Here is a 24986-nt window from a genome sequence, read left to right as displayed (position 1 = left end):
GTGATCGTTGATGTCTCCATGTTTCAGGTATGCAGTGATTCTGGCCTTTGATGTAAGAATCGAACGGGATGCGCAAGAGATGGCTGATAGTTTGGGAGTTAGAATCTTTAGTGCAGAAATTATTTATCATTTATTTGATGCCTTTACAAAATACAGACAAGACTACAAGAAACAGAAACAGGAAGAATTTAAGTAAGTTATTGTCTTTGTTTACTTTGAATCTTTGGTATTGCAGCCAACAAAAGAATGGCATTTGTTTATGTTCCAGATACTGCATCCTGAAGTGGTGTGTCTGGGGCAAATATTCCTCTGTGTGTGTGTGTGTGTGTGTGTGTGTGTGTGCGCGCGCTCAGATCTTCTCTGGGGCCTTTCAGTTTATTACCATTAATAAACTGTGTAAACTAGGAAATACGCCAAAAGATTCTAAGGGACACAAGGCCATTCCTCTGTAGACCTTCCAAGTTGGTTGTATCCATACTTCCTGAGGAGTCTGCAAGGCCATAGCTAGGCTTCCTCCTTCCGGGCCTTTCAGGGTATCTGTCATTGAGAGGTGATCAATAAGTGTGCATGAAGCAGTTGCAGAGAATTGGCTGTGATTGGGGCTGGCATCTCCTTTGGGCCTCTTATTGGAAGTAACAGTCTGAAGCAGAATGAGTAGTCACGAGTTTGGGGTGTGCACAGGCAGAACAGCACTTAAAGTAACCAAGCCACACTGGCAGAGTATACTTCAGAGAACATGGCAATTAGAAAGTTGGAGAAGTAACGGGGTCCTCATGTTACAGGAATAACCTCAGAGGTCATGGGAAAGATTGAGTTTTGGGTTTAATTATTTTTCCTGCCAAGTTGTGGTCATGATCCCATTGGGGGTTACTCTCTAGTTACAGGGACCTGGGTGGTTAGGGAGCCGGTGGCAGGGGCTTTGTCAGGAGGCTTCCATTATCCAGGAAAGAGAGTACCAGGGTTGCCTAGTGGACAGTAGCTCAGGACTTAAATTGGCTAAATATGCTTGCAACATGTGATTGACAAGGAAAGTAACCTCTTTTTGGAAAACACTTGGAATATGGTGGAAAAAATCATATACATGGTTGACTACACACTCTGTAGACTACTGTTTTAACAAACATATCAGCAAGTTATGCCCATGTTGTAAACTCCAGGATATGACTGGCAAAAATGTTCATCTTCATGTGTAGGTTCCATCCTTCAGTTTGAGCACAAAATGTTTCTTGATGTAGCTTTGAGAGAAAATGGGCTTTTCTCAACAGCTGCAGAAAGTGCATTCATTCATCTAACAAACCTCATGTTCATCTACATTTGCTTTTTTAATGATGTTGTGAGATTGAGATTTTTTGCTTTCTCTTTACTTCCAGGCACATAGCAGTATTTCCCTGCAAGATGAAAATCCTCCCTCAGTACATTTTCAACTCTCGAGATCCAATAGTAATAGGGGTCACTGTGGAGGCTGGTCAAGTCAAACAAGGAACACCTATGTGTGTTCCAAGCAAAAATGTAAGTTCCAAGTCTACATCAATGTTCTTATCTCAACAGGAAAAAAAAAAAAAAAAAGGAACAGAATTTTCAAACAAAGTGTCCAGTCTTTTATAAGTGTGTTTACTCTGAGCCCTGGCTCTCAGTATCCTCCCCTAGGTACCTTGACTTAAGTAATGCCTTATTTGCAATCATCATTCATCTCATGTGTCTGCTTACACCATTCCTAGGCCTGGCTTGGACAGATTCATGTTGGAATCGAAGTTCAGAGTACCCCTTTGTAAAAAGTCCAGCTCAAATGTGTTATGGACTTTACTCACTTTGTCTGTTCCTTCCTCACTAGATAGACTTACTGAAAAGGAATATACAAGGGGGGACCCCAACACTTGCACTGTGCAGTGACTTTTATCCCAGTGGACTTGGTTATGGTATTCATTTCAATATTTGCTTGAGTTATGTAAATGGTTACAAACTTGTATTCTCTTTCCACTCCCCCAGTTTTACTACAGAGCTCTCACTGGCCTTGGGAGGATGTGGTAGTTACTCATTATGCTTAGCGTGCCCAGTTTGGACAATGGGCACTGGTCATGGTGTTACCTATTGTTGACACATGGCCTCTGAAGTCTTCATTTTGGGATAGTGACGTTTTCTACGCTCGAGTATTTTGCCTGCCTAGGTGGCACTAAACTTCCAAGTGGCTCTGTAAATCAAATGCTTTCCCACTTATAGCCTTCCACCTTTGTTCAGAGCTTTTTTTCCAACTGCACGACCACCTTTCTGACTTGATTTATGACTTGGTGTATGCTGTTCCTCTTCTATCCCAGCCGAGAGTTTATAGCAGGACCACAAAAATGACACTGGATCATCAGACTTGTAAATTTTCAGAGCATGAAGGATCATTCTGTTTTTGCTGCCATCTCATGAGGCTCAGAGTAGATGGGGGTTGCGGAGTTCTACTGTGGAGACTGTTGGGTTATGTTGCAAGTTTAGCTGTCTGTGGGGCCTATGGAGAGCCTGAATCTGACATTCATCTTTCTGTTTTTGTAGTTTGTTGACATTGGGATAGTAACAAGTATTGAAATAAACCACAGGCAGGTGGATGTTGCAAAAAAAGGACAAGAAGTCTGTGTCAAAATAGAACCCATCCCTGGGGAATCTCCCAAAATGTTTGGGAGACATTTTGAAGCTACGGACATTCTTGTGAGCAAGGTAAGTATTTTAGCAAAAGTGTCATATCTTCAGACTGAAATTTTGGTCCCTTTTATCTATCTGTGGATTTGGAAACATCAGGCGGTGCTTCTGAGAGGGTAGTGCAACTGACAATCCCAGGGACCCCAGAGCCACAGCTCACAGATGTGGGTTCTGCCTCCTGAAGCAGGCTGGCTGCAAAGCACTGCTTCTGCTTTGCTTATGCAACATCTGGGGCCAGTGGCTTTCATTGGCATACCTTACCTTTTGGCTCACCCTGTTTGTGCCTGGGCTATTGCAGATCAGCCGGCAGTCCATTGATGCACTCAAAGACTGGTTCAGAGACGAAATGCAGAAGAGTGATTGGCAGCTTATTGTGGAGCTGAAGAAAGTATTTGAAATCATCTAATTTTCCCACATGGGACAGAATTTGGAGTAAAGTAATATTATGCTGTGATGTTACCAACGGAACAGACGTACTTGGATGCTGATGGACTTAGGTGTATAAAATGTTTTCCATGAGAAACCAAGCAACTTACACTGGTTTGACAGTGATCAGTTCCCCGCCTCACAGTCCAGTGTGCCTGCACTCACCCTCCCTCAAGACTTGGCTGCTGTTTTAAAGTTTGCCCTTCCTCAAATTTGGATTTTTATTACAAATCTAAATCTTTGAATTTTATACTGATTAAATCAGTCCTGCAGTATTTGATTAACCAAGCTTCTACAGATTTTGTGATTCTTGGGACTTTTTTGATGTAAGAAATATCTTTATGGGTATTCTTTCCACAGTGACGTCCCCTACCCCCATCCTCAGCACATGCCCTTAGGAATTTTTTAGATTTAGGCAGTCTGTTGTTTCCTTATCTGTTTTTGTGTGTAACCATGGTATAAAGGATAGCTGGCTGCTTTTTACTCCTTGTACAAGTCATGAGAGACTCATTGTAGTCATCACAGTTCCAAACTGCCAATAAGACAAGACACTGCAGCCCAGTAAGCTAGGCTTCCATGTTAGTATAGTGCTCACCCTCAGCACATGCTAACACGCCCCAGGAGGGGCATTTTTCGTAAGTTAATTTTGGTCTATCTTGTTTTAGTACATTCCATTGTTCTGTTAAAGAAAAGTGGCATTAAGTTATTGGAGGTCGGTTCTTCTGCATTGTTAGCCCTCACAAGTGATTTATTCGCAACACTCTCATGACTATACCTAAATGTGTTTATTCCTGAGGAATAGGGATCTAAATGATCCTCCAACGTCCTTTCAAGAAATCTGTTGTAAGAAAATTTAAGTGTTGGAGATACTACAGTGGAATTTCAGGTTACATGACACAAGCTATATATGGAAGAGAGGTTATGTATGTTTGAAAAACTTCAGGACATAATGTATCTGGACTTGGGTCTGTGGAAATCAGGAATAAACTCCAGGCCAGGATTTTACTAGTTTTCCTGGTTCAAAGAACTACTAAAATCCTGGCTGGGGTGGCTCAGCAATGTCAAAACTTTTGCACACAGCCTGCAGCAGGCTGGCCTGGAGGTTTTTCAGCCTTTTAAGTATAACAAATTGTTGCTAGTTCCTAGAGCTGAGGTTTTTTTTTGTTGTTGTTGTTGTTGTTTTGTTTTTAAGGATTCACAAAAAAAAGCCTGTACAAAATATACATACAGTTCTTTATTAAACAACTGTAAACACTTCACTGTAAAAATCCATAAAACTTTATAAACAAATGTTTTGTAAATAGAATCTATGCTACAAGTAAAAGAATTAACACAATTATTTACATGCAATACTGACAAATTTGGCACTTTTTGAAAAGAAATGTACAAAACACTTGCTTAAAAAGAAATTTAAAATTATAAAAACTCAGCATCACTATCATGCACTTTGCAAATACCTCACAAGCACTGCTGGCAGAGAGCACCAGGCTCTCTGGAACGTTTAGGTAACTTTCAGTGTGCTTCCATAAGTCTGTTGTAAAACCACCTGAACATTGTCAAGAATAAAGTCAAACGCCATGTTCCAAACTGACTCCACCGACTGCTGCATCAGCCTGGAGGGGAGGAAGATGACCACCATTAAAAAGGTAACTCCAACACACATTCATTCCTTTTTCCTTCAGACTTAGCTCCATGCTTACTGGGTTGTTTTTTAAATTATTTTAAATTTTGTACTGGACAGGGTGACTCACACCTATAATCTCAGTAATGAGAGAAGAAAGCTACTGAATAAAAGTCTCAAGACAATAAGTCTGGCTTTGGATTAAAAACAAACCTAGTTAGGGCACTCAAGACTATTGTGTATAACCTTGGGAGTGGTTGTTAAAATCCTGTCACCATGTGGCATTTTCTTCTATCGTAGGGACCGAAAATTTAAAAAAAAAAAAAAAAAATTAACCCAGAAAGCTCAAAAAAAAAAACTTAAAAAATTACCTTTTCATGTATTTTATAACTAGATCTAATTTTTCCAAATCTTTTTCCTCTATAAGGTCAGTGCAGTATTTCACAACTTGCAGGATGTCTTCTTCCATTGGATCTAGAAAAGAGGAAAACGTCACATGAGGACCCCAGTGTAGTTTAGCGAAAGTCAGAACTCTGCAGGTAACTCTACCCCCCAATTTACATCTATCAAAGCAAGTCTTACAACAGTGGTGAGAACACATTAGCGTTAGGAAAGTGGGCTAAAGCTGTTGTGACTGGTTCATGTTCCTAAATCACAGAACTATAATATTCAGCTACTAGATGGGCCACACCAACCTGAGATAGTAGTTATCCATTCTTTGAGCAGGGTCTTCACATCACCGAACTCAACAGCTCCAGCTAAGTTAGGTGCTGTTGGTCTAACACAGCTGGACTGGTTGAGCTGCAAACTAGAGGAGTTCTGTGCACCAGACGTGGAAGCAGAGAGTTCTTCCTGTTGAAAGAACGAAAAATGTTGTATTTACAGTGTCAAGTACATCAAAATCTAATAAATGTCAATCAGTATTTTTTCCAGTTACCAGGGGTTTTTCGGCAGCAGTTCCTTCATGTTTTAGAAAACCGTCCATTAACTTCTGGGGGCTCCCATAGGCCCCTGGCAGAGTTTTTGCAGGACTGCTAAGCAGCTTATTTTTCAAAGGGCTCTGAACCTTTCTGGGGGAAGCAATGGGGTTCTTCTTCTTGTTTCTCTTGTCTTTCACTGCTGGTGGCTTTAGCTGAAGTAAAGGATTCTTCAGCACTAAAAAAAAAAAAAACAGGTATGAGACCCTCACAATGAATCTAGGTAATTCGTAGTTCTCTGTCCTTACAATACAACCAACTAAGAGGCCAGGAACAGGAACGCAGTGACTGAAGGCTAGGCTCTACAATTCCTTTCATCTCAGCTATACAACTTAGTACTTTGACCTGGGACAGGCTGTGTATGTGCAATGGAGTGGTCCTAAAGATGAATTTTTCTTAGTACTCAGGTTTAATAAATGTGGGTTCATGACTCATGCCCAGAAGTTGAAATTTCATGTTTTGAATCAACATTATTTCAAATCTACCTCTCTCAAAGGACAAGTAGCTCGACATGTCTAAAATGTGAAGAGTCAGTTCATCAGCACTAGTACTAACCAGCAAGGAATATCACTTCAGATTCTCCAGGATGAAGAGTTAGAACTAATACGATGATGCCATCACTCTAGTCTTTTTTGTGACTTATCAGCTGTCTTACCAGACATACTGGCTGGCTGCTGATGACCAGTGTCCTCTCCCTGCCTTTGTCTTTGGTCATATGCTGCTTTCAGCTCTTTCTGAAGCTCAGCAGGAAGGGCAGCAAAGACATCAGGGTCCACCTGATAGGAAGAAAAGTCACACCTAAGTGAATTAGAGAAAGTGGCTAAACTGTTTTAAAATCACTCTTAACAGGTCCTTAGGTCCTTTAACAGCTTAACTTCCAAAAGATGGCAGAAATGAGGAATCAGGTTTGTATGCTAACTTATCAGAACGAGATAGTTAAAATTGGGAAGCCAAGAACATGTGAACACAGGGTTTTGTGCATCTCCACCCTATTCTGTGATATAGTGATCTTCAATGGACCAATAAAGTAGGCAAAGGATGTGTTTACTTCTTCTAGATACTTTCAGCAACCACACACCATGCCCAGCCTCCCACTTCTCTTCCCTCTGGTGCTAACTTGCCTACTTTAGAAAAGAGTTGAGTGGCCAACCAGTGTTGCAGATGTATATGTATACCTAGTGGTACATACAGTGCAAGCCTCTCAAGAATTACGTAGGTATAGAAAAGAGGAAAGTGAGAGCTGAGCTAAAGTAGGACAGGTGAGAAAACTATGACATTAATTTACTTGTGAAAATGCTGGAAGGGCTATGACGTTGATTCCGGTGTCACTATTAGATTCTTGAGACTCTGGTATTTGTAACAGAACTGTGCCAACAGGATGTGGCAATACCCCTGAACTGCAGCCATTTACTGGTTCTTTCTTCTTGGTACCACGTGGCTCTCCTTGTTGAGCAGCATAAACTTGTTGTATTTGTTCCCGGAGATCAGGTGGAAGTGCTTCTAAAACAGACTGATCAATCTGTAAAATACCAAAGGTGAACCTGATGCTCAGAAGTGAAGATTTGAGGAACAACAAAAGTGCAGATCACCAGCCTTCAAAAAGTCCCCTGCCCAAGCTATCTTGACAGACACTGCTGTTGAAGCCTGAGGTGACAGACAGAGTCTGAAGGTGAGTGTACTTTGGGAGCCAGGAGCACACACAAAGACATTCACAGAATACCTTGCAGGAAGAATTTGCCCATACAAAGGGAACAGAAAAATAACTTTTCAGCAAGAGATTTTCCCCAAATAAGTATAAGTAGTTACCATATACTTAAAGCAACAAGATAAAAAGGCATTACAGAATTCCTTGCTCTTTTGGCCAGTCCCTCCTTTCTTGTCACCATCAAGGGAGATCTAATGCAAGCCTGAGAGCTACCCCTTTCACTAGACCTGGAAGCACCATTTGTACCTATTTCAGCTTCTCTCCATGCAAACAAAAGCAGAAAAAGCGGTAGGATACCCATGACAAAGCACAAGGCAGACTAACTAGCAAACAAGGGGACCTGCAAAAATGGGAGGGGAATGAGTTAAGAGTACTTAACAGCACACACGAAGATGACTTCATATGCCAACCTACAGACTAAAGAATAGTGTTCCCATTCTTTAGCCAGTTTGGTACTTAGGACCAGAAAACATACCTGGGATGGTGATGGGACCTCTATACTTAGATTAAGTCTTGGAGAATGCAGACCATTCCATTTCCTTGAACACTCGCCTCTGTTAGTGTCAGTACTGACACTAGCTGCCAGATGTGTAGAAAAGGGTGACGACAAAGTACAGGCTCTAGAAGCAGAGGATGCTTCCAGATCCACAGCAGCCAGAAGTACTACAATTATAAAAATAAAATAGCCTCTTTAGCTCATCTGAGGCAAACACAAACAAGCCAATACCCTTTTCCCATCACTGAATTCTTTGTTTCTTGTGAACACCTTTTTTAGATTCATAATTTAGAATGCAGTTTTACTTGTTAAAAAACAGACCTATTCTGATTTAAAATGGGACTGAAATGAGCACCAGCATACTGATGTCTACTCACCTTCCTTGTGTTCCTCTGCTGTGGGTTTCTTAGCTTTCTGAACTTGTAAGAGATCATGGACAGAATGTGATCTACCAGGGAAGAGACTGGATTGAACTGATGGGCGACTAAAACACGTGGAAGGATTTGCATTAGTAGGAACCAACTGATTCACTTGAATCCCAACCTAGAACCAAAATAAAGAGAATGTTTGTAAATAAACAAAAGTGAAAATAAGAATTCAACTAAACAAAAATTCTTAATCTTTTGGTACTACTCTCTAGATCCTGTTTCTAGAATAAAGGAGTGAATGAAGGGGCTGGAGAGATGGCTCAGCGGTTAAGAGCACTAACTGCTCAATTCCCAGCACCCACATGGCAGCTCACAACTGTCTGTAACTTCAGTTCTAGGGGATTCAGCACCCTCACAGACATACAGGCAAAATACCAATGCACATTAAAAAAAAAAGGGAGTGAATGAAACTACGCAAACCATCAACTTATTTATGAGTTATCCCAAACCTTGTGCATGAGTGATTTAAGTAGCTTTTCTTTATCCTGAGAGTATTTGATTCTTTCCTAACACGGTAAGACATTTAAAAATAGAATATCCCAACAAGTGGATTCCAGTATTCCATAGGTTTTCAGATACAGTATGAGGTAGAAACCACAGGACAACCTGGGCTTGGTGACAAAGTTCCTGTATCTGCTGAATTATCTCAGCAGCCCCAGCTGTCATTCAAGTTGGCAGGCTGGGTGTAGCTGAGTGGTTCAAAAATGTACTTATTTAAATAAGGTTCAATCTCTCCTTACAATAGTAACTTTATAAAGCTAGGGCAATAGATAAGTGATAAAGGTGCTTGCCTAGCTAACCTCTCAAAACTAAGACGACCAGGCTTGATGGGAAGTTCTCTCTCCTCCCTTGGACAGCATACAAGAAGCTATAGATCTGCACATATGCCTGCAATGCACCATGACCAAGCTCAGATGAAGCCCAGGCTTCACACTACAGGAAGAAAGCTTCAATGTGATACTTACCCCCCTCATATCCGATATATTTAGCTTCATCATATGAAACATGTTTAGAGTAGCCTTTCCAATTACTTTTGCACTGTCTGTTGCCTGGTCCAGAGTTACAGTCCTGTAAGTATTAGAATTACTTTCCTAAACAAGGTACATTCAATAAAAGATTGCAGAAAGTTACTAAGTTTATAAAAATGAAAAATGAATGAATAGCCAGGTAGTGGTGGCGCATGCCTTTAATCCCAGCACTTGGGAGGCAAAGGCAGATGACTCTGCCTCCCGCGTTTGAGGCCAGCCTAAAAGCTACAAAGAATGAATAATCTCCCTTACTATGAGCCAGTAAAACCATCCACAAGTATAGAAAATATTATACAGAACAATGATACCTTAAACATGCCATGGAGACTTGATCAACCAAAATTTGATTTAAGAAAATTTTTAGTTAATGTACATAAAAATAAAAGTGCTGTAATTAAAACAGACTGCATGATAGGTAGCCAGAAAAGTTGGATTCCAAGGGAAATTTACTTTAAAAAATGATACTGAGGTACAAATAATACTCCCAGGAGAAATGAATCAACTGTTTTGTTTTTAAAAATTATTTGTGGCTGAAGAAATGGCTCAATGGTTAAGAACACTTACTTTTGTAAAGGACTGGAGTTCAGTTTCCAGCACCTAGATTAGTCAATTCACAATGACATGAAACTCCAGTCCCAGGGAATGTGACACCCTCTTCTGGCCAGGCATGTGTGCATATACACACATGTACATAATTTGGATAAAACAAAAACAAAAAAAAACGTATTCTTAACTACTGAACCATCTCTCCAAGCCTCTGGGGTTTTTGACTCTCCATTATATTTAAAGGAAAGCCACTGAATATTTCTGGTATTTAAATACACTCCAATGCTACTTTCTCTAAGAGCTTTTATAAATGCATAAAGAAAATGTATGTAGCTACTATGACAAACACTATTATAGTCTGGCATAAAAGCCAGACTAGAATGGAACACTCTAGGTCTGTAAGGAACCTTGCAGGTCTGTTATGGGGTAGCAATGGTTTTAACTCATCCTAACATCTTTAGTGCCAATGGGGATTCTTTTGCATGAGCACAGTGGCCCATTGCAAACAAAATTACAGTATCACACCACTCCCAGTTCATCTGAGAAACAGACTCCAAACTGGACCTGGTTATTGCAGTGCTTAAGAACCAGTTTCATACAGAAATGTCTATTAGCATTGCATTTAATTTCCATTCAACAGTTTATAATTATGTTGTTGACTTTGCCTGTTTCCACAGCATAATGCTTTAAATGACCTGACTCTGTATTTGGTAAGATCACAATAAGCAACTTATGTTTTATACGAGCTAATGTTTACTGAAAACTCTTAATAATATAACCCTTACATACAGTTTCATTGTTAAAAATCTTACCACTTTGGTTTGTTAGATGAACTGCAGTTTGCTGAATAGAACGTGCACTTTAAAAAGTGATTTCATGTTGGTCACAGACCTCACATGAACCCTAGCATTAAGTGATGTACACATCAAAAGTCAGAATTTTAAATAAAAGCTTTCCACCAGTTTTCAGAGATAGTTCTGATTGCTCATTTCACAAAGAGAAATGCTACTTAAATAAGCAATTTACTCATAGATATCTGGGAAATTCGCAGTCTTTGACAAACCACATCAGTCACCTTGGCTTGCTAATGTGTAGCATTTTAGGATTCTCCAGGATCCTGGAGATCCTAAAAGGAGCCAGCCATGTATGGATGTAATCTGGATGTGGTCTGTTCAGTTATGTTGGAAAATTGATACACAGTATGGTGGCAATGATTTAGAAGACCACTGCTCTAGGAAATGACTCATGTCATGAGTACTTGAGAAGGTTGTTATACAGAGCAAGCCTTGCCTGTCTAGTTTCCTGTCTCATCTTGTGACTTGTCTGGCCTACATTCCTACCACTGTAACGCCACTGGCTAACAGAGGGTTCAAAATAGTACCAGCCTCTTGAATCACCAGGACTGTGAACTAAATCTTTTCTTTAAAATATATCCATTAATCCCAGCACTTGGGAGGCAGAGCTAGACAGATCTCTGAGTTCAAGGCCAGCCTGGTCTACAGAGTGAGATCCAGGACAGGCACCAAAACTACACAGAGAACCCTGTCTTGAAAAAACAAAAAAGTATCCATCCCATAGCTTTCAGTATTCTGCAATAGGTATTAAACCTAAGTCAAGGGACCTTTAACATAAGGACTAGTAAGTTTTTACTAAAACTACTGATTTTATTTTGTAGGACTTATAATAACTTGCACAGTAACTACCAACTTTTTTTTTTTTAAAGATAAAGTTTACCTGGCAATGTTATCACAAATTCCATGGCCTCCAAATTTTGCAGTTTCTACAGGGGCCCCTGGCTTCCGTACCATTATTTTCAGAGTAAGACGTTTGCCCTTCATGCCAGCAGCTTCAAGTCGTCTTTGAATTTCTTCTGAAAGACTCAGAAGGAAAGCTTCTGCCTCTTTTGGCTACCAAAAGACAAAGATGGAAGGAAAAAAAAAAGCCACTTCCATATTACTTTCCTTAACTTAATAGTTCTCAAGTAGCTCAGCTCTGAACATTGAATATCTTACTTCCCTATCGTAAGCATTTATTTAAAAGAAACATTGTGCACACACCTTGAGATGTATGCTAGTATCAATGCTCATGTTTTCACTGTACTCTTTACAGCAGTTCCTTTCTTGCTCGTTTATGCTATCACTGACCTGTTGCAATTCTTAAGTTTTCTGTAAAATAAGAATTCTAACACTATGTCAGAATCCTTCATGATAGTTAAGAACAAACACTTGTCAGATTTCAAATCTTCTTGATGTGTAGTGTTTACAGAACTAAATTCCAGAGACATACCCAAATCCAAATGTGTATTCTTAAGGAAAGCAAACACTAGTCCATCTATACTACCACCATCTAGAGCAGTAGGTTTCTTAAGACCAATGGAAAACACAGATATTTACATTCCAATTCCTAAGAGTAGCAAAACTATAGTGAAGTAGCAACAAAAATAATTCTATGGTTGGGGGACATGAGGAAGGTTGAGAACTACTGCACTAGGGGCATGGAAAATGAGGTAAATGAGACCTATTTTTAAGTATAATTTAAAATAAAATTTAAAACTTGTATGGCCCTTTCCTCTTTATTGGTAATGACAATAATTACAATTCAAATTGCTTTTGACCCCGAAAACAAAGTATTTTGTATCTTTCCTTAAAACCTGGATTTTTTTTTCCAGACAGGGTTTAGGCATGCACTGCCACCACCAGGCAAAGACCTGGGTTTCTTATTTAGGGATATACCAGTTTTAATATTTATATTTAATACTTATTTCAATCATCAAAAGCTTTAGAGGTTAGAAACAGGAGTATGTAAAGACATATTACCTGGGTGAATCTTATTCCGTAGTTGATCTCAGCTGACACAGACTTCCTTTCCTTCTCCGTTCTGACTGGTCTATCATCCAAACCACGGCAGAATCTATATAACATCTGACCTGTTTTGGGGCCAAATTCTTTCTGGAGTTTTGCCATGGTCATACACTGCAAATCTCCACAAGTTTTAATTCCCAAAGATGCTAGCTTAGATTCCATTGAACGTCCAACTCCTAGGAAAAGGAATACATACACAGTTGGTGCAAACTATTATCATTTTGGTCATTCTTAATTTTACGAGTAATTCCAAGATTACTATCTTACCCAAAAATCAATGAGTAAGTACACTCGTTTAAGGATTTATTGTCTGAATCTGTAGCACAGACACAAATACTATCCAGCACATGGTAGGACTGTATTGTGATGATTGCCAATATCCATGACGGTTTCACCACATTCACTCTGGACTGGAACTAGAATCGAACTGACGATATAAGCCCATATATCACAAGGAACAAAAGTGGAACCATGGGGACTAGGGCTGCTCAGCAAGGAATGGTAGTGTAGTAAAGGAAGGAGACCCATTTCTTTTATCAAAAGCTAACATAACCACCTTAAAGAGGTGACATTAATCCTTTCTACAACTGGGCCAGAGTACAGCAGTCTCCACGGCCTCCCATACAATGTATACAAAGTTTCAATGCTACCCAGGACACTGATGAGCTCTGCTGCCCTACACCACATCCAAAAAAAAAAAAAAAATGTTAAAAGGAAACACACATTTGAGAAAGCAGTTGAGAGTAACTCAAGTAAACTATAATTCTTACTTAAATGACTTTACACCACAGTTACTAGCAGTGAAAACCATGCGTCTCTGTGCTTTTTGTATGTTATCAAAAAAGAGCAAAGTCTGCTACTATCTTTTGCTCAATGTAGTTATATAACTTTTTTCTTCTATCCTGAGTGGTTTCCAGTGGCAAGAAGACCCCAGCCCATGCTCTGCCAAGAGAACCCTTGGAGACAGTAAAACAGGATGCAGATCAGGAGTTAATAAACTTTAAAGGCATCTTCAGCATGGAAGTAGGTCAGACAAGTTTAAACCATGAAAATCTTTGTCAGTGGTTCTCAACCTTCCTAATACAGTTCTTCATGTTGTAATGATCCCCACCCATAAAATTATTTCGTTGCTACTTTATAACTGTGATTTTTGCTACTTTTATGAATTGTAATGTAAATATTTCTGGAAACAGAGGTTTGTCCAAGGGTTAGCGATCCACACGTTGAGATCGCTGATCTATATCCTAGTGGGAAGGATGCTGGCTCCCGCTTGTGCCATTTACAGTCCAAGTCAGCACAAAGGGGAAGCAAGAGGCAACACTACATGCACTGTGCATATCTGAGCAAGATGGGGTGGGAAATCCACTGCTTCAGAAGTTATTTGTGATTATTAAAACATCACCAAATTAAGCACAATCAATCTAATCTAAGGAATCATCGTCTGAGGAAGAAAAGCTGCTCTTTATGAAAAGCTATTATGGTGGAATAAAATGGTCCTGTAGTGGAGGCGGGAAGGGAGTAATGAAACTTCAAGACAGGACAAAATGGTTTCCGATTCAATGCAATGTACCTCAGAATTCATAAGGAAACAGGATACCTGTATGGAGAAAGTAAACAGGGCTCAGGGCCTAACTACAGCACAGCCAACCAAAAAGGAAGAAAAGATATAAAGGCAATATGCTGGCTTAGAATCTACTTTCTAACAAAGAGAAAAGCTATAGAAGCTCCTGGTCAAGTAGCTGGGTCTTGATCTGCACCTGGCCTCAAGGGGAACTGTATTAAAAATGGATAATGATCCCTAGCCACACAGCCAGACCTCGGTGGCCCACTTGATATAGCAGGGAAAAAAGGCCAAAGAACAAAGTCTTTGTCCTCTATGTTAGGTGTGTTCAGTGATAGAAATGCTTGTACCTGTGCTGTCTAATCCAGTAGGCACTTGCTGAAGGTTTCCGTGGACAAGAAATATGGCCAAGCCAAATGAGGAACCTAACATAATCTTTTAACTGTAAATGTAAGGTTGCAGATCTTTCTGAACAGCTAATGGTTGTGCAGAGTGGGAAGTCACAAATTGGACGCACAAGCTCCAGCCCTGACCTTGTGTACAAGGTCCATAACTGAAGATTATACCTACAGGGTTAATAGCTTTGTAAAGATCCAACAGTGCTTAATATCGAACTACTTATTAGGGATAATCTTTTCTTTCACTGGGTAACTAACCTTGAATTAAGTAATATATTTTATTTTGTTCACATAACACATCATCATCATCTTGTGAAGTCCCTAAAATCAATGTTGTCCTTTTACTGCTTCCATCTACTCTAAAGCTGTTTCCTAGTCTACAGAACGTATTATGTGCTAAGTACACAATTAATGAATGCACAGGGCTGAAGAGAGGCTGGGGCGTTATCAATAAATTTATCCTAATATCAACTGGAGAGCAAGTTTTCCTGAAAGTGTGAGTCACAAGATAGAAATAGGTACTATATTCACCAACAAACATCACTGGGAAATTACTTGCCTTCAGCAAATTAAATAGGATTCTTTATTATAATGTTCAGAATTTCTAATGTATGAGGCCCTCAAACCCAGTTCCTATATATATTTCCTCTTTATAAAGGGGGCACAGGGCCGGGCGGTGGTGGCGCACGCCTTCAATCCCAGCACTCGGGAGGCAGAGTCAGGTGGATCTCTGTGAGTTCGAGGTCAGCCTGGGCTACCAAGTGAGTTCCAGGAAAGGCGCAAAGCTACACAGAGAAACCCTGTCTCGAAAAACCAAAAAAGGGGCACAGGGCTGAAGCAAAGGCTCAGCAGGCAAGGGTAATTGTTGATCTTGCAAGAGGATTGGGGTTTGGTTTCCAGCACCCACAAGGCAGATTACAAGTCCACAATTCCCATTCCAGGGGACTCAATGCCTTTTCTCATCTCCACAGTTATGCAAGTGGTACATACAAACATGCAGGCAAGATATCACACATAAAACTTAAGACCTAAGCATGGACATGCATTACTGTAACCCCAGACTGTGGAAAGTCGGGAGGAAGACAAATGGATCTCGGGAGCTCACTGGCTAGCTAGCCTAGCCAAACTGGTTTTTCAGATTCAGTGAGAGACTATCTTAAAAAATAAGATAAAATAAAAGATGGAGAGCTATAGTTTTAAGATACCTCACATATTTCTCTGGCCTCCACATGCTTGGGCACATGCACTCACACACTCTGCCTCCCAAAGAATGCTTTATGTTCTCTCAAACATTCTTTGGGAAAAGATGAGTAAAAATGCCATCTTCAGAACAGGGATGACATGCAGAAGACTGAGTATATACATACCAAAAATATTTAAGTCAATTCAAATTTTGGGGATTATTATTTTTATTATTATTATTATTATTGCTTTTTCAAGACAGGGTTTCTCAGCATAGCCCTGGCTGTCCTGGAACTCATTATGTACACCAAGCTGGCCTCGAACTCAGAGATACATCTGTTCCTGCCTCCCAAGTGTTGGGATTAAAGGCATGAGCATCACTGTCCAACAAAATTTGAGGATTTAATAGGAGTCAAAACACATGGTCCATTTTGAGTGGTAAAGGCCTAAACAGGAAGCCAATCTTGATGACCCTGTGTTTTTGGATGTCAATAAAGAAATATAATGCTCTGAGGACAGGTCAGGATATATAACCTCACAGATGCCCATTAAGGAATAAAATACTTGGGCTGGAGATGGCTCAGTGGTTAAGAGTTGTGCTAGTTTGAATATAACTGGCCCCCATAAGCTCACAGGGAGTGGCACTATTAGGAGGTGTAGCTTGTTGGATAAGTGTGTCACTGTGGAGGCAGGCTTTGAGTCTTAAATATGCCCAAGCCAGACCACTTCCTATTGCCTGCAAGTCAAGATTTAGGACTCTCAGCTCCATCTCCATCATACTGCCCTGTATGCCCCCAAGTTTCCTGCCATAATGATAATGGACTAAACCTCTGAAACTGTAAGCCACCCAATTAAATGTTGGTTGTTGTGGTCATGGTGTCTCTCCACAGAAATAGAAACCCTAATTAAGACATGAGTGCATACTGTTCTTGGAGAGGACTAGAGTTTGGTTCCAGCACCTATGTGGGGCACAATCCCTTGTAACTCTAACTCAAGGGGACTGGACACCTCAGGCCCCTGTGGGAACCTGCATTCACATGTATACCAAAACACATGCACATGTTTTTATGACTAGGTCGATGGTAGCCTTGAACTAAAAACCATATAGTTCAGGTTCAGTTAGCATCCCAATACTCAGATGTGCACTATCACACTTGATTAGGAAACTGTTTGACTATAAACTCAGAAATCTATCACTAACCTCAAAATTGAGTTAAGCATACACACACACACACACACACACACACACACACACACACACACACACACACATTTTTCAAGACAAGGATTCTCTGTGTAGTCTTAACTGTCTTGGAACTCTGTAGACCAGGCTAGTCTTGAACTCACAGATATCCACCTGCCTCTGCTTCCCAAGTGATGGGGTTGAAGGCATGTGCCATCACGCTCAGGGAGATTATATTTTTAATGTTCTTCTTCATTCCTTCTTTTTTGTTTTGTTGAGACACGGGCTCACGCAGCCCAGGCTGGATTTGAATTCCTAATCCTCCTGCCTCCAACTAATATTACAAATATATGTCACTATGCCCAAGTGGCCTTTTCTCTTCTGGAATTTTTCATTTTTAAAACCAGTGCTAGGTGGGGCTAGAGAGACAGCACAAGGTTAAGAGCACTTACTGCTCTTGGAGAAGACCTGAGTTTGGTTCCCAGCACCCAAGGTAGGTAGCTTACAAGTACCTGTAACTCTAGCTGCAGGGAGATCCAAGACCTATGGCCTAGGGCAACTGCACTAGCAAGTACATATTCCCATAGACACACATTTATAAATACAGTTTAAAAATGTAGAGAATAAAAATCAATCTTTAAAATAAGTGCTAAGAATTAAAGCCAAGGTGTCCCACACCTGTTGAGTGCTCTACCACTGAACTCCCATTTGCATTTTCGAACCATCATCTCACATAAATAGATGAATGCATTTCTAAACCATGGTTTTCAGCTTAGAAATATACTATTTGGATTATGAGTTTAAAAAAATGAAAGCTGGGTTAGTGAGATGATGGTTCACTTGGGTAAAGCCCTTGCCTGACACACCTGACCTGATGACCTGAGTTAATCCCTAGAACCCACAGTTGGAGAGAATTGGTTTCCTGAAGTCCTCTTACCTCCATACACCAGGGCACGTACATGAGCAAACACAGACATAATAAGTTAATTTCATATTTCCTTTAAAACTGTTTCGCAAAATCCTTGATGTTGTTAACTTAAGAAATCCTTGTCACTGATTGTTTGCTTTGGCCCAGGGTGGTCAAGTGCTGGGTGAGCCTCAAGATACTGTACTTCGGTCTCCCAGCTTCCACCCCTGGAATGCATGGATTCTAGGTCTCTGTGCTAACAACTGGCTTTATGAATGTGGTGCTGGGGATGGAATCCGGGGTTTCTGGCATGCTAAGGTGGCCGCCTACCAACTTAGTTACATCAGTGAGGAATTGTAAAGGAGAATCCACTAGGTGAAAAACTAACATGTAATAAATCAATTGATAGGATGTTCAATGCAGTACTTCGTTTTCTTTTTCATGACCCATAATATTTAAAAAGAGACAGAAGAGACAAAGAAAGTTGAGCATGGTAGCGTATGTGTGTCATTCTAGCACTTGGGTGCTGAGGTAGGATGATCCAGATAGTCTGAGGCAATCTCAAGTCATGTATCAAGACCCCACCTGAAAACAAATAGCCCCATAAGAACAAAAACGAAGGCATGAAAAGGACTTATAAATAAATGTCTGTAATCTCTCATAGGCAAATGCTCAAAGATTTGTACTCACCTGGTAGGTTGGTAACGAGCTGCCCTCTGATGAAGTCATCTACTTCATCTGGTTGCAGGTGGTACTGCCCATCTGGCTTTGCTTTTCTAGTTGCCATTCTAGCGAGAAGAATATTAGAACCTATGAAATTGAAAGGGAAAAAATGTTCAAGAAATATTCATAACTAGTTCTTAAAATTTCATAATGAGACGCATGTAGATTTTGTCATTTACAGCATCTTAAAATGATGAAAACTAATTCAGTTTCATTTAATATCCCAGAATATGGCCAATATGGTTGCTAGATAGAGGTTTTTCTTTATTTTAAACCAAGTATTATTTCAATGTCTATTCCTGATGATGAACAGAGAAAACAGCCCTGATCTTGCAGGGGGAGGGGTTAAGCTGGGTGTGGTTTCTCATGTAAATAATCTTAATACTCAGGAGGTTTAAGTAGCCTGTTAGCTATGAATCTGAAGCCACAGTCTGAGATCCTGTCTCAAATCCCTTCCCATTCAAAAGTGTGGTAGATTTAGAGAAAACCAAAGTCAAAATAAAAACCAGTTAAATTCCCCAACCCCAGGATCCATGTGATGTGGAGAAAACAGGTAAACAGACAATGGAAACAAAGCCCCCAAATCAGAACACTGATGATAGAGAGGGCTTTTAAGTCTTCAAAGTGCAGGTGAAGGTCAGCAATGAAAACTGTGGTGGTAGCATGGTGCACGGACATCAACATGGCTTCATATAGTGGTACAGACCAGACATCCCCACGGATAACTGCATGGCCCTCGGTGGTAACATTGGGCCATGGACATGGACAACACGGTCGCTGGCCATGTTGATGACAGAGAGACAGAGACAGAATTTTAGTTTTAATCCCATTCTGAAACTGAAAATATATTTACATTACCACTTGTAGATTAGAAGTAAGTATAATTAAAAACGAAAAATTAAAACTGTGTCTGACTGACACTGAAGTAGAAAGGCTGGTAGGAAAAGAAGGCTGATAGGAAGGAACCTGTAGGCCAACAGTAGGGAGTGAAAAGGCAGGCCAGACAGTACCTGTACGAACAATGCCAATGTATTCATCTGTTTTTAATTTTCAGTATCCTATGATGTTTCACATCTTAAAAATATTGCTGGAAGATGTACTCACTTGGTGCAATATTGGGAATGACTGTTACAGGGGTCAAACACTGCTCTCTGATCACATGTGAAGCCTGCTCCACTGGACAGAATTCTAAATCGAAGTCCCATAGCTGGGTAGGCCACAGACCAGGGTGGTATGAGACTAGTATTGTTGTTTTGCTAAATGGTCATACTGTCAAATTACTTGTCACAAATATTTATATTTATGCCCATGAATTATTTGTGCTATTCTCAACCTTGGTTAAGGAAGTTTCTTTCTAGAGTGTGCAGCAATGAGTGAAGAGACTTTAATTAGTCAAAAGTACCAAGAATAAGTGACTACTGAGTACTTAGCCCTACATGGGACATCTGGAGTGCCACCACCATCCACCCCAAGGCTGTGGGAACATCCTGGAAAAGGGGGATTTAAGAGCCGGAGAACAGGGAGGAGTGTTGAGAAATGCTATCTTTTGCAACTGACAAGACACAATGCACCCAAGAATTCACAGTGGCTATGGTTACTCTCTTAAGACCTACTCAGTCAAAATTCCAAAATGGACGGTCCCACCCTTAGTTGAGAAACTACTGGTGGCTAGGGGGAAGTAATTTTATTTTCCCAGGAGTTTGAGATGCTGATAGGATGTCCACACTCAGGTGGATGGTCCCACAACCAGGTGCATATGAGTGCACGTACATAGAATCAGTAGATCATTAAAAACAAAGAAAAACAGGACATGAAGATGGGAGGGAACCTGGTCGTGGGTATGATCAAGATACACTGCATTATTGTATGAAAACTGTCAAAGGAGTAAACCCAGAAGATTGCTAATTTAAAGAAAATACTGCTTGAGTGAGATGAAAAGTACCTTTTGGACTACCTAATTTTCAAAGACGCTTACAGGGAAGCAAGTCTCTCACACATACAGGCATCCTGAACCACATCCTCATCAAAATCTCACACACCAAGTGTGATGGTTTCAATGAGATGCACACCAGTCTCAGGCATTTGAATATGTGGCACAGGAGGTGTGGCCTAGTTGAAGGAAGTATGTCACTGGGGCTTTGAGGTTTTAAAAGCCAGGTCTCACGTCTAGTTCATTCTCTCGGCTTCCTGTTTGTGGTTCTAGATGTAAGCCCTAGCTCTCAGCTTCCATCTGCCATTTCTGCTGCCTGGTGTCCTGCTGTTCCAGTACGGACCCCTAACCATCTAGAAGCTCAGAGTAAACTCCTCTGTAAGCTGTCTTACTTTTACCACAGCAATAAAAAAACAAAAAACAAACAAACAAAAACCCTAATACCCCAAGTTAGTACATTGTCTCTCTTAAATCATCTCAGTGCTGGACCAGGTAAGAAAGACGATCCCTTCCGTGCACTGCCTTTCCCACAGAAATCTGAGAGTTCTGCCCCCGTTTTCTAAAGCTTTTCTTCCTTATGCTTCGTGACCATCCCAGCAGTTCCCCGGTGCTTGCTTCAGCAGCATGTTTGCCCCATCTCCAGAAGTGGAAGTCACTGGTCCTTTCTCTCCCAAACCCCCATTCTGAGACAGTCTCATCTCGATTCAGGCTGGTCTGTACTTCCCCTTACCTCAGCCTCCGACGTGCCGGGATAACACGGTGTCATCACACCTGGCTTCTAGCTCTAAAATGAATGTAGTATTAACCTATCTCTGATGCCACTGAGTTACCAATCTAAATCCCATTGGTTCAAGACAAGAATTTGAGGGTTTATGAAGGAGAATGTTGGAATAGGCTGGAAACAAGAACAGCATGCTTACAAAGTTTTATGACTACCTTTCAAGCCTGCAGGACAGAGTGTGAAGCTATCTACTTGAGAGCATGGCAAGACAAAGTGTTTCCTGGTAAACAGTTTTGAGTAGGCTGGGATAGGAGGAAAAGGTGGCACAGAAAGCCTATGCTTTTCAATTCTAAATGTTACAGCATAAAGTCACCACAAGGAGGACAGACGGTGCAACAGCAGAATAAACCAAACAGAGAGAAGACCAGGAAGAGCCCGGAACCGCAAAGAACACTGTGATACCAGGGAAGCAAAAGACGACTAACGATGAACTTCAAGTTCCATGCCGTAAACTTGTTTTTAAAGTATAGTTCCTGTTCAAATTTGAGGAAAACAAGAATTGAAATTTAATCTAACTTTCTCTGTTTTTGAAGAACAGGAATTATTCTGATTCCATTACTGGAACAATATTCTACCACTAACAATTTACTTGCATTTCCAACATTTTTATCTTATTGCACAGCTGTAAGCAATGCTAAAAGAGGAAAAACCACTTCTGCAACATGCAGTAAGTTATTACAAGTCCTTTAAATTAGAAGTATTATGGATTCCAAACTTTGAGTAGATACAAGTACATGCAAGCCAGATACTAACCAATTCCAACAGAGGCAGCACATTTAGTCTTGTCTTTGATTTCCATTCGGAGGGCAGCTGCAAATTCATCAGGAGTAAGTTTAGTCTCTGCAAGGATGTCAGTGATGTCTACCAGGGCTTCATCACAACTGACAGCTTCAATGCTGTGTGTGTAGCTATCAATACAAAGCAAAGGCAATGAATCATACCTATGGCCTGCTCTGGGAGACATTAAATGTTACAAAACAGACAAGGCATTTATTTTTAAATACTGAAAAGCAACAACAAAAACAAACTTCTAATCTTAAATAACCCATCCAAAGTGCCATTATTTGGTTATTTACTTTTTGACTACAAAGTTAGTGTTCAAATTCCATGCCAAAATGATTGTATTGAAAATACTCTTGTACACACAAATAGCTCCAAAGTGGAAAATGGATCACAACTATCAAAATATCTAAGAAAAACTCAAACATGGCTTATCAGAAACCTTTATGAACAAAAGTTCACACACATCAGTTCAACAACTGCTGCTCATCTCTAATATCTATTAAATCCCTGAGATGCTATAGGACAAAGGAACTATGAAACAGAATCAGACCAGAGACAGCTAAAGAGGTCTCACAATCAAGTAATGTCTCAAACCACTTGTTGATACACACCTTTTGGTAGGTTATAAACCATATCAAAATCTACTCATTCAATAAAGAAATGATACTTCTGCTAAAAATTTAACAACAAAGGATTTTGTAGTTTTTTAAAATAATGACAATGACTTTTTTTCTGAGAAAAGAAATATGCCACTAAAAAGTGTTCACACAGTCGAAGTGTAATAGGCCTTGGTTAGTTAGTTCATCTCCTCCAGGATGTGGAACTGAGAACACAGCAGCAACTCTATTACCCTATTCCAGCCCTCCTTTGGATGCGATCAATGCCCTCAACTTTTGAACAGCATTTAACATAGCTCTGACATGGTAACGTCAGAACTGCTGCATCTGCATTAAGAACAGCTGTGACTGATGACAGGTAACTGAAATAACTGAAATCCTTCCTTGTATACTTTTTTCTTCACTATTAAGATAGCTTCCACAAGAGCAGGGACTGGACATTGTTTCTCTTGGTGATACTAGTAGAATCAAGCAGCTACGTGCCCTGATTGGTTAATGGTATTCAAATAAAGCTTTTAACAAACAAACAAAAAGGCAGGCCTGCATGGGTCTGCACCAGGGCCTCTACATAAATATCTTCCAGCTTAGTACTTTTATGGGATTCCTGAGTGTATAAACAAGAGGGTCTCTGATCCTTGTGCCTGCTCTTGAGTTCTTTTCCTAGTGTTGGTTTGCCTTATGCAACTTCAATGCAATGGTTTTTGTTTATCTTATTATACTTTATTTTATTGTTTGTTATCTCCTAGAAGCCTATTCTTCTCATGAGAAATGGAAGGGGAGTGGATCCAGTGGGGAGTAGAGGTGAGGAGGAAATGGGCTTGCAGAGGGAGGGGAAAATGTAAACAGGATATATAGCATGAGAAAAGAATCTATGTTCAATAAAAGGGGGGGGGGGGGCGCAGAAGTGAAGATAGAGGCAAGCGTATGTCCTAGAATGTCAACACAGCTCTTAGACCAATACCCTTACATTTTTACTAGAGCAGGTCTGAGTCGGTAATTTACATCACTTGAAACTTTTTCAATATACAGAGTTAAGTAGTTGTGAGCACGACCTCTTCTAACCCTTTAGACAAAAACTACATGACTGGCTTTAGAGCATGTATAAGCTACTAAATAATTTTAATTTTTTTTTTTTTTTTTTTTTGGTTTTTCGAGACAGGGATTCTCTGTGTAGCTTTGAGCCTCTCCTGGAACTCACTTGGTAGCCCAGGCTGGCCTCGAACTCACAGAGATCCGCCTGGCTCTGCCTCCCGAGTGCTGGGATTAAAGGCGTGCGCCACCACCGCCCGGCTTTAATTTTAATTTTTTTTAAATACTGCCTTAATATTTAAAAACCTATACTGGAAAAGAATCATTTACCTCCATTCCTCAAGCTAACTAACCATCCACTATAAAACAATCATCAGCGACTCACTTTTATAAAAACTAATTTTTTAGCATGCTTAAAAATTTTAAGATGAAAAAAAGTTTTAAATGCCTCTCTGCTATTGGCTCATCAGTTTTAATTTTATTCAGTTACAATACAGGGGTTTCCTGGCTGGTATTGAAATTCTGGGATACGGTGCATACTATTTTACCTCACTCTGTGAATTCTAATTTTAAACAAATTATAATTCAAACGTAATAAAAGACAAGAACCATCTAGTTTCATGGGAAAGAAAAACATGTCCACATACTGGCAGATTTCACATCACAATCAGTAGCACTTCAACAATGATGTAATGCAAATTTTTCCTTGAGACTAAACTCTCAATTACTAAAGCTACATAAAGAAAGGCAGTTATCAAACTGGCAGGCTGAGAAAAAGATCACGGGAGAGACAAAAATCCAGTGACTCTCAAAATGCTAAAGAAAACTGGACTCTTTAATAGTAAATCAAAGAAGTAAAGTAAAAGAAATGTACATGGGAAGATTATATACAATACCTTGCCAATGTTTCATACATTGCTTGGGCAACTTCCTTGTATGCATGAAAATCATATGGAACGGCTTGCAGATTAGGACAGAGCTGTTTAGCATACCCAAAAAACATCCCATTCTTAATGCCAAATTGTCTAAAAAGAAAAGAAAACACAGTGGAGATTACATCATGAAGTCTAAGCTGACAACCAAATAGCAAGTATGTTTGATCTTCCCCATGCCACTAATGTACAA

At 40.1% G+C, this 24986-nt stretch overlaps 2 protein-coding genes across 9 annotated transcripts in view; one reads left to right on the top strand and one right to left on the bottom strand.

Annotated features, from left to right (window-relative positions):
- The window catches only part of Eif5b (eukaryotic translation initiation factor 5B), a 51766-nt gene extending 48372 nt beyond the window's left edge, over positions 1–3394 (top strand). For both annotated transcript variants that reach the window (XM_052745103.1, XM_052745102.1), the window contains exons 21-24: positions 28–192; positions 1371–1509; positions 2536–2697; positions 2978–3394. In XM_052745103.1, coding sequence (XP_052601063.1) covers positions 28–192; positions 1371–1509; positions 2536–2697; positions 2978–3085 — 574 coding nt within the window. In that variant the 3' untranslated portion in view covers positions 3086–3394. The remainder of the gene's footprint in view (positions 1–27; positions 193–1370; positions 1510–2535; positions 2698–2977) is intronic.
- Positions 3395–4317: 923 nt separating this feature from the next.
- Positions 4318–24986, bottom strand: part of Rev1 (REV1 DNA directed polymerase) — an 81676-nt gene continuing 61007 nt past the window's right edge. For all 7 annotated transcript variants that reach the window (XM_052745094.1, XM_052745096.1, XM_052745095.1 and 4 more), the window contains 14 exons: positions 24758–24886; positions 22186–22340; positions 18689–18808; positions 12723–12943; positions 11641–11813; positions 9298–9400; positions 8282–8447; positions 7884–8071; positions 6989–7222; positions 6359–6479; positions 5664–5881; positions 5422–5578; positions 5098–5200; positions 4318–4718 (listed from right to left, as the gene is read on the bottom strand). In XM_052745094.1, the coding sequence (XP_052601054.1) occupies positions 4607–4718; positions 5098–5200; positions 5422–5578; positions 5664–5881; positions 6359–6479; positions 6989–7222; positions 7884–8071; positions 8282–8447; positions 9298–9400; positions 11641–11813; positions 12723–12943; positions 18689–18808; positions 22186–22340; positions 24758–24886 (2200 nt within the window). In that variant the 3' untranslated portion in view covers positions 4318–4606. The remainder of the gene's footprint in view (positions 4719–5097; positions 5201–5421; positions 5579–5663; positions 5882–6358; positions 6480–6988; positions 7223–7883; positions 8072–8281; positions 8448–9297; positions 9401–11640; positions 11814–12722; positions 12944–18688; positions 18809–22185; positions 22341–24757; positions 24887–24986) is intronic.

The sequence above is a fragment of the Peromyscus californicus genome, unplaced genomic scaffold (genome assembly GCF_007827085.1).
Source record: "Peromyscus californicus insignis strain IS unplaced genomic scaffold, ASM782708v3 Scaffold_19__1_contigs__length_69161282, whole genome shotgun sequence".
Lineage (NCBI taxonomy): Eukaryota > Metazoa > Chordata > Mammalia > Rodentia > Cricetidae > Peromyscus > Peromyscus californicus.
This window is presented reverse-complemented; position numbering and strand designations above follow the sequence as displayed.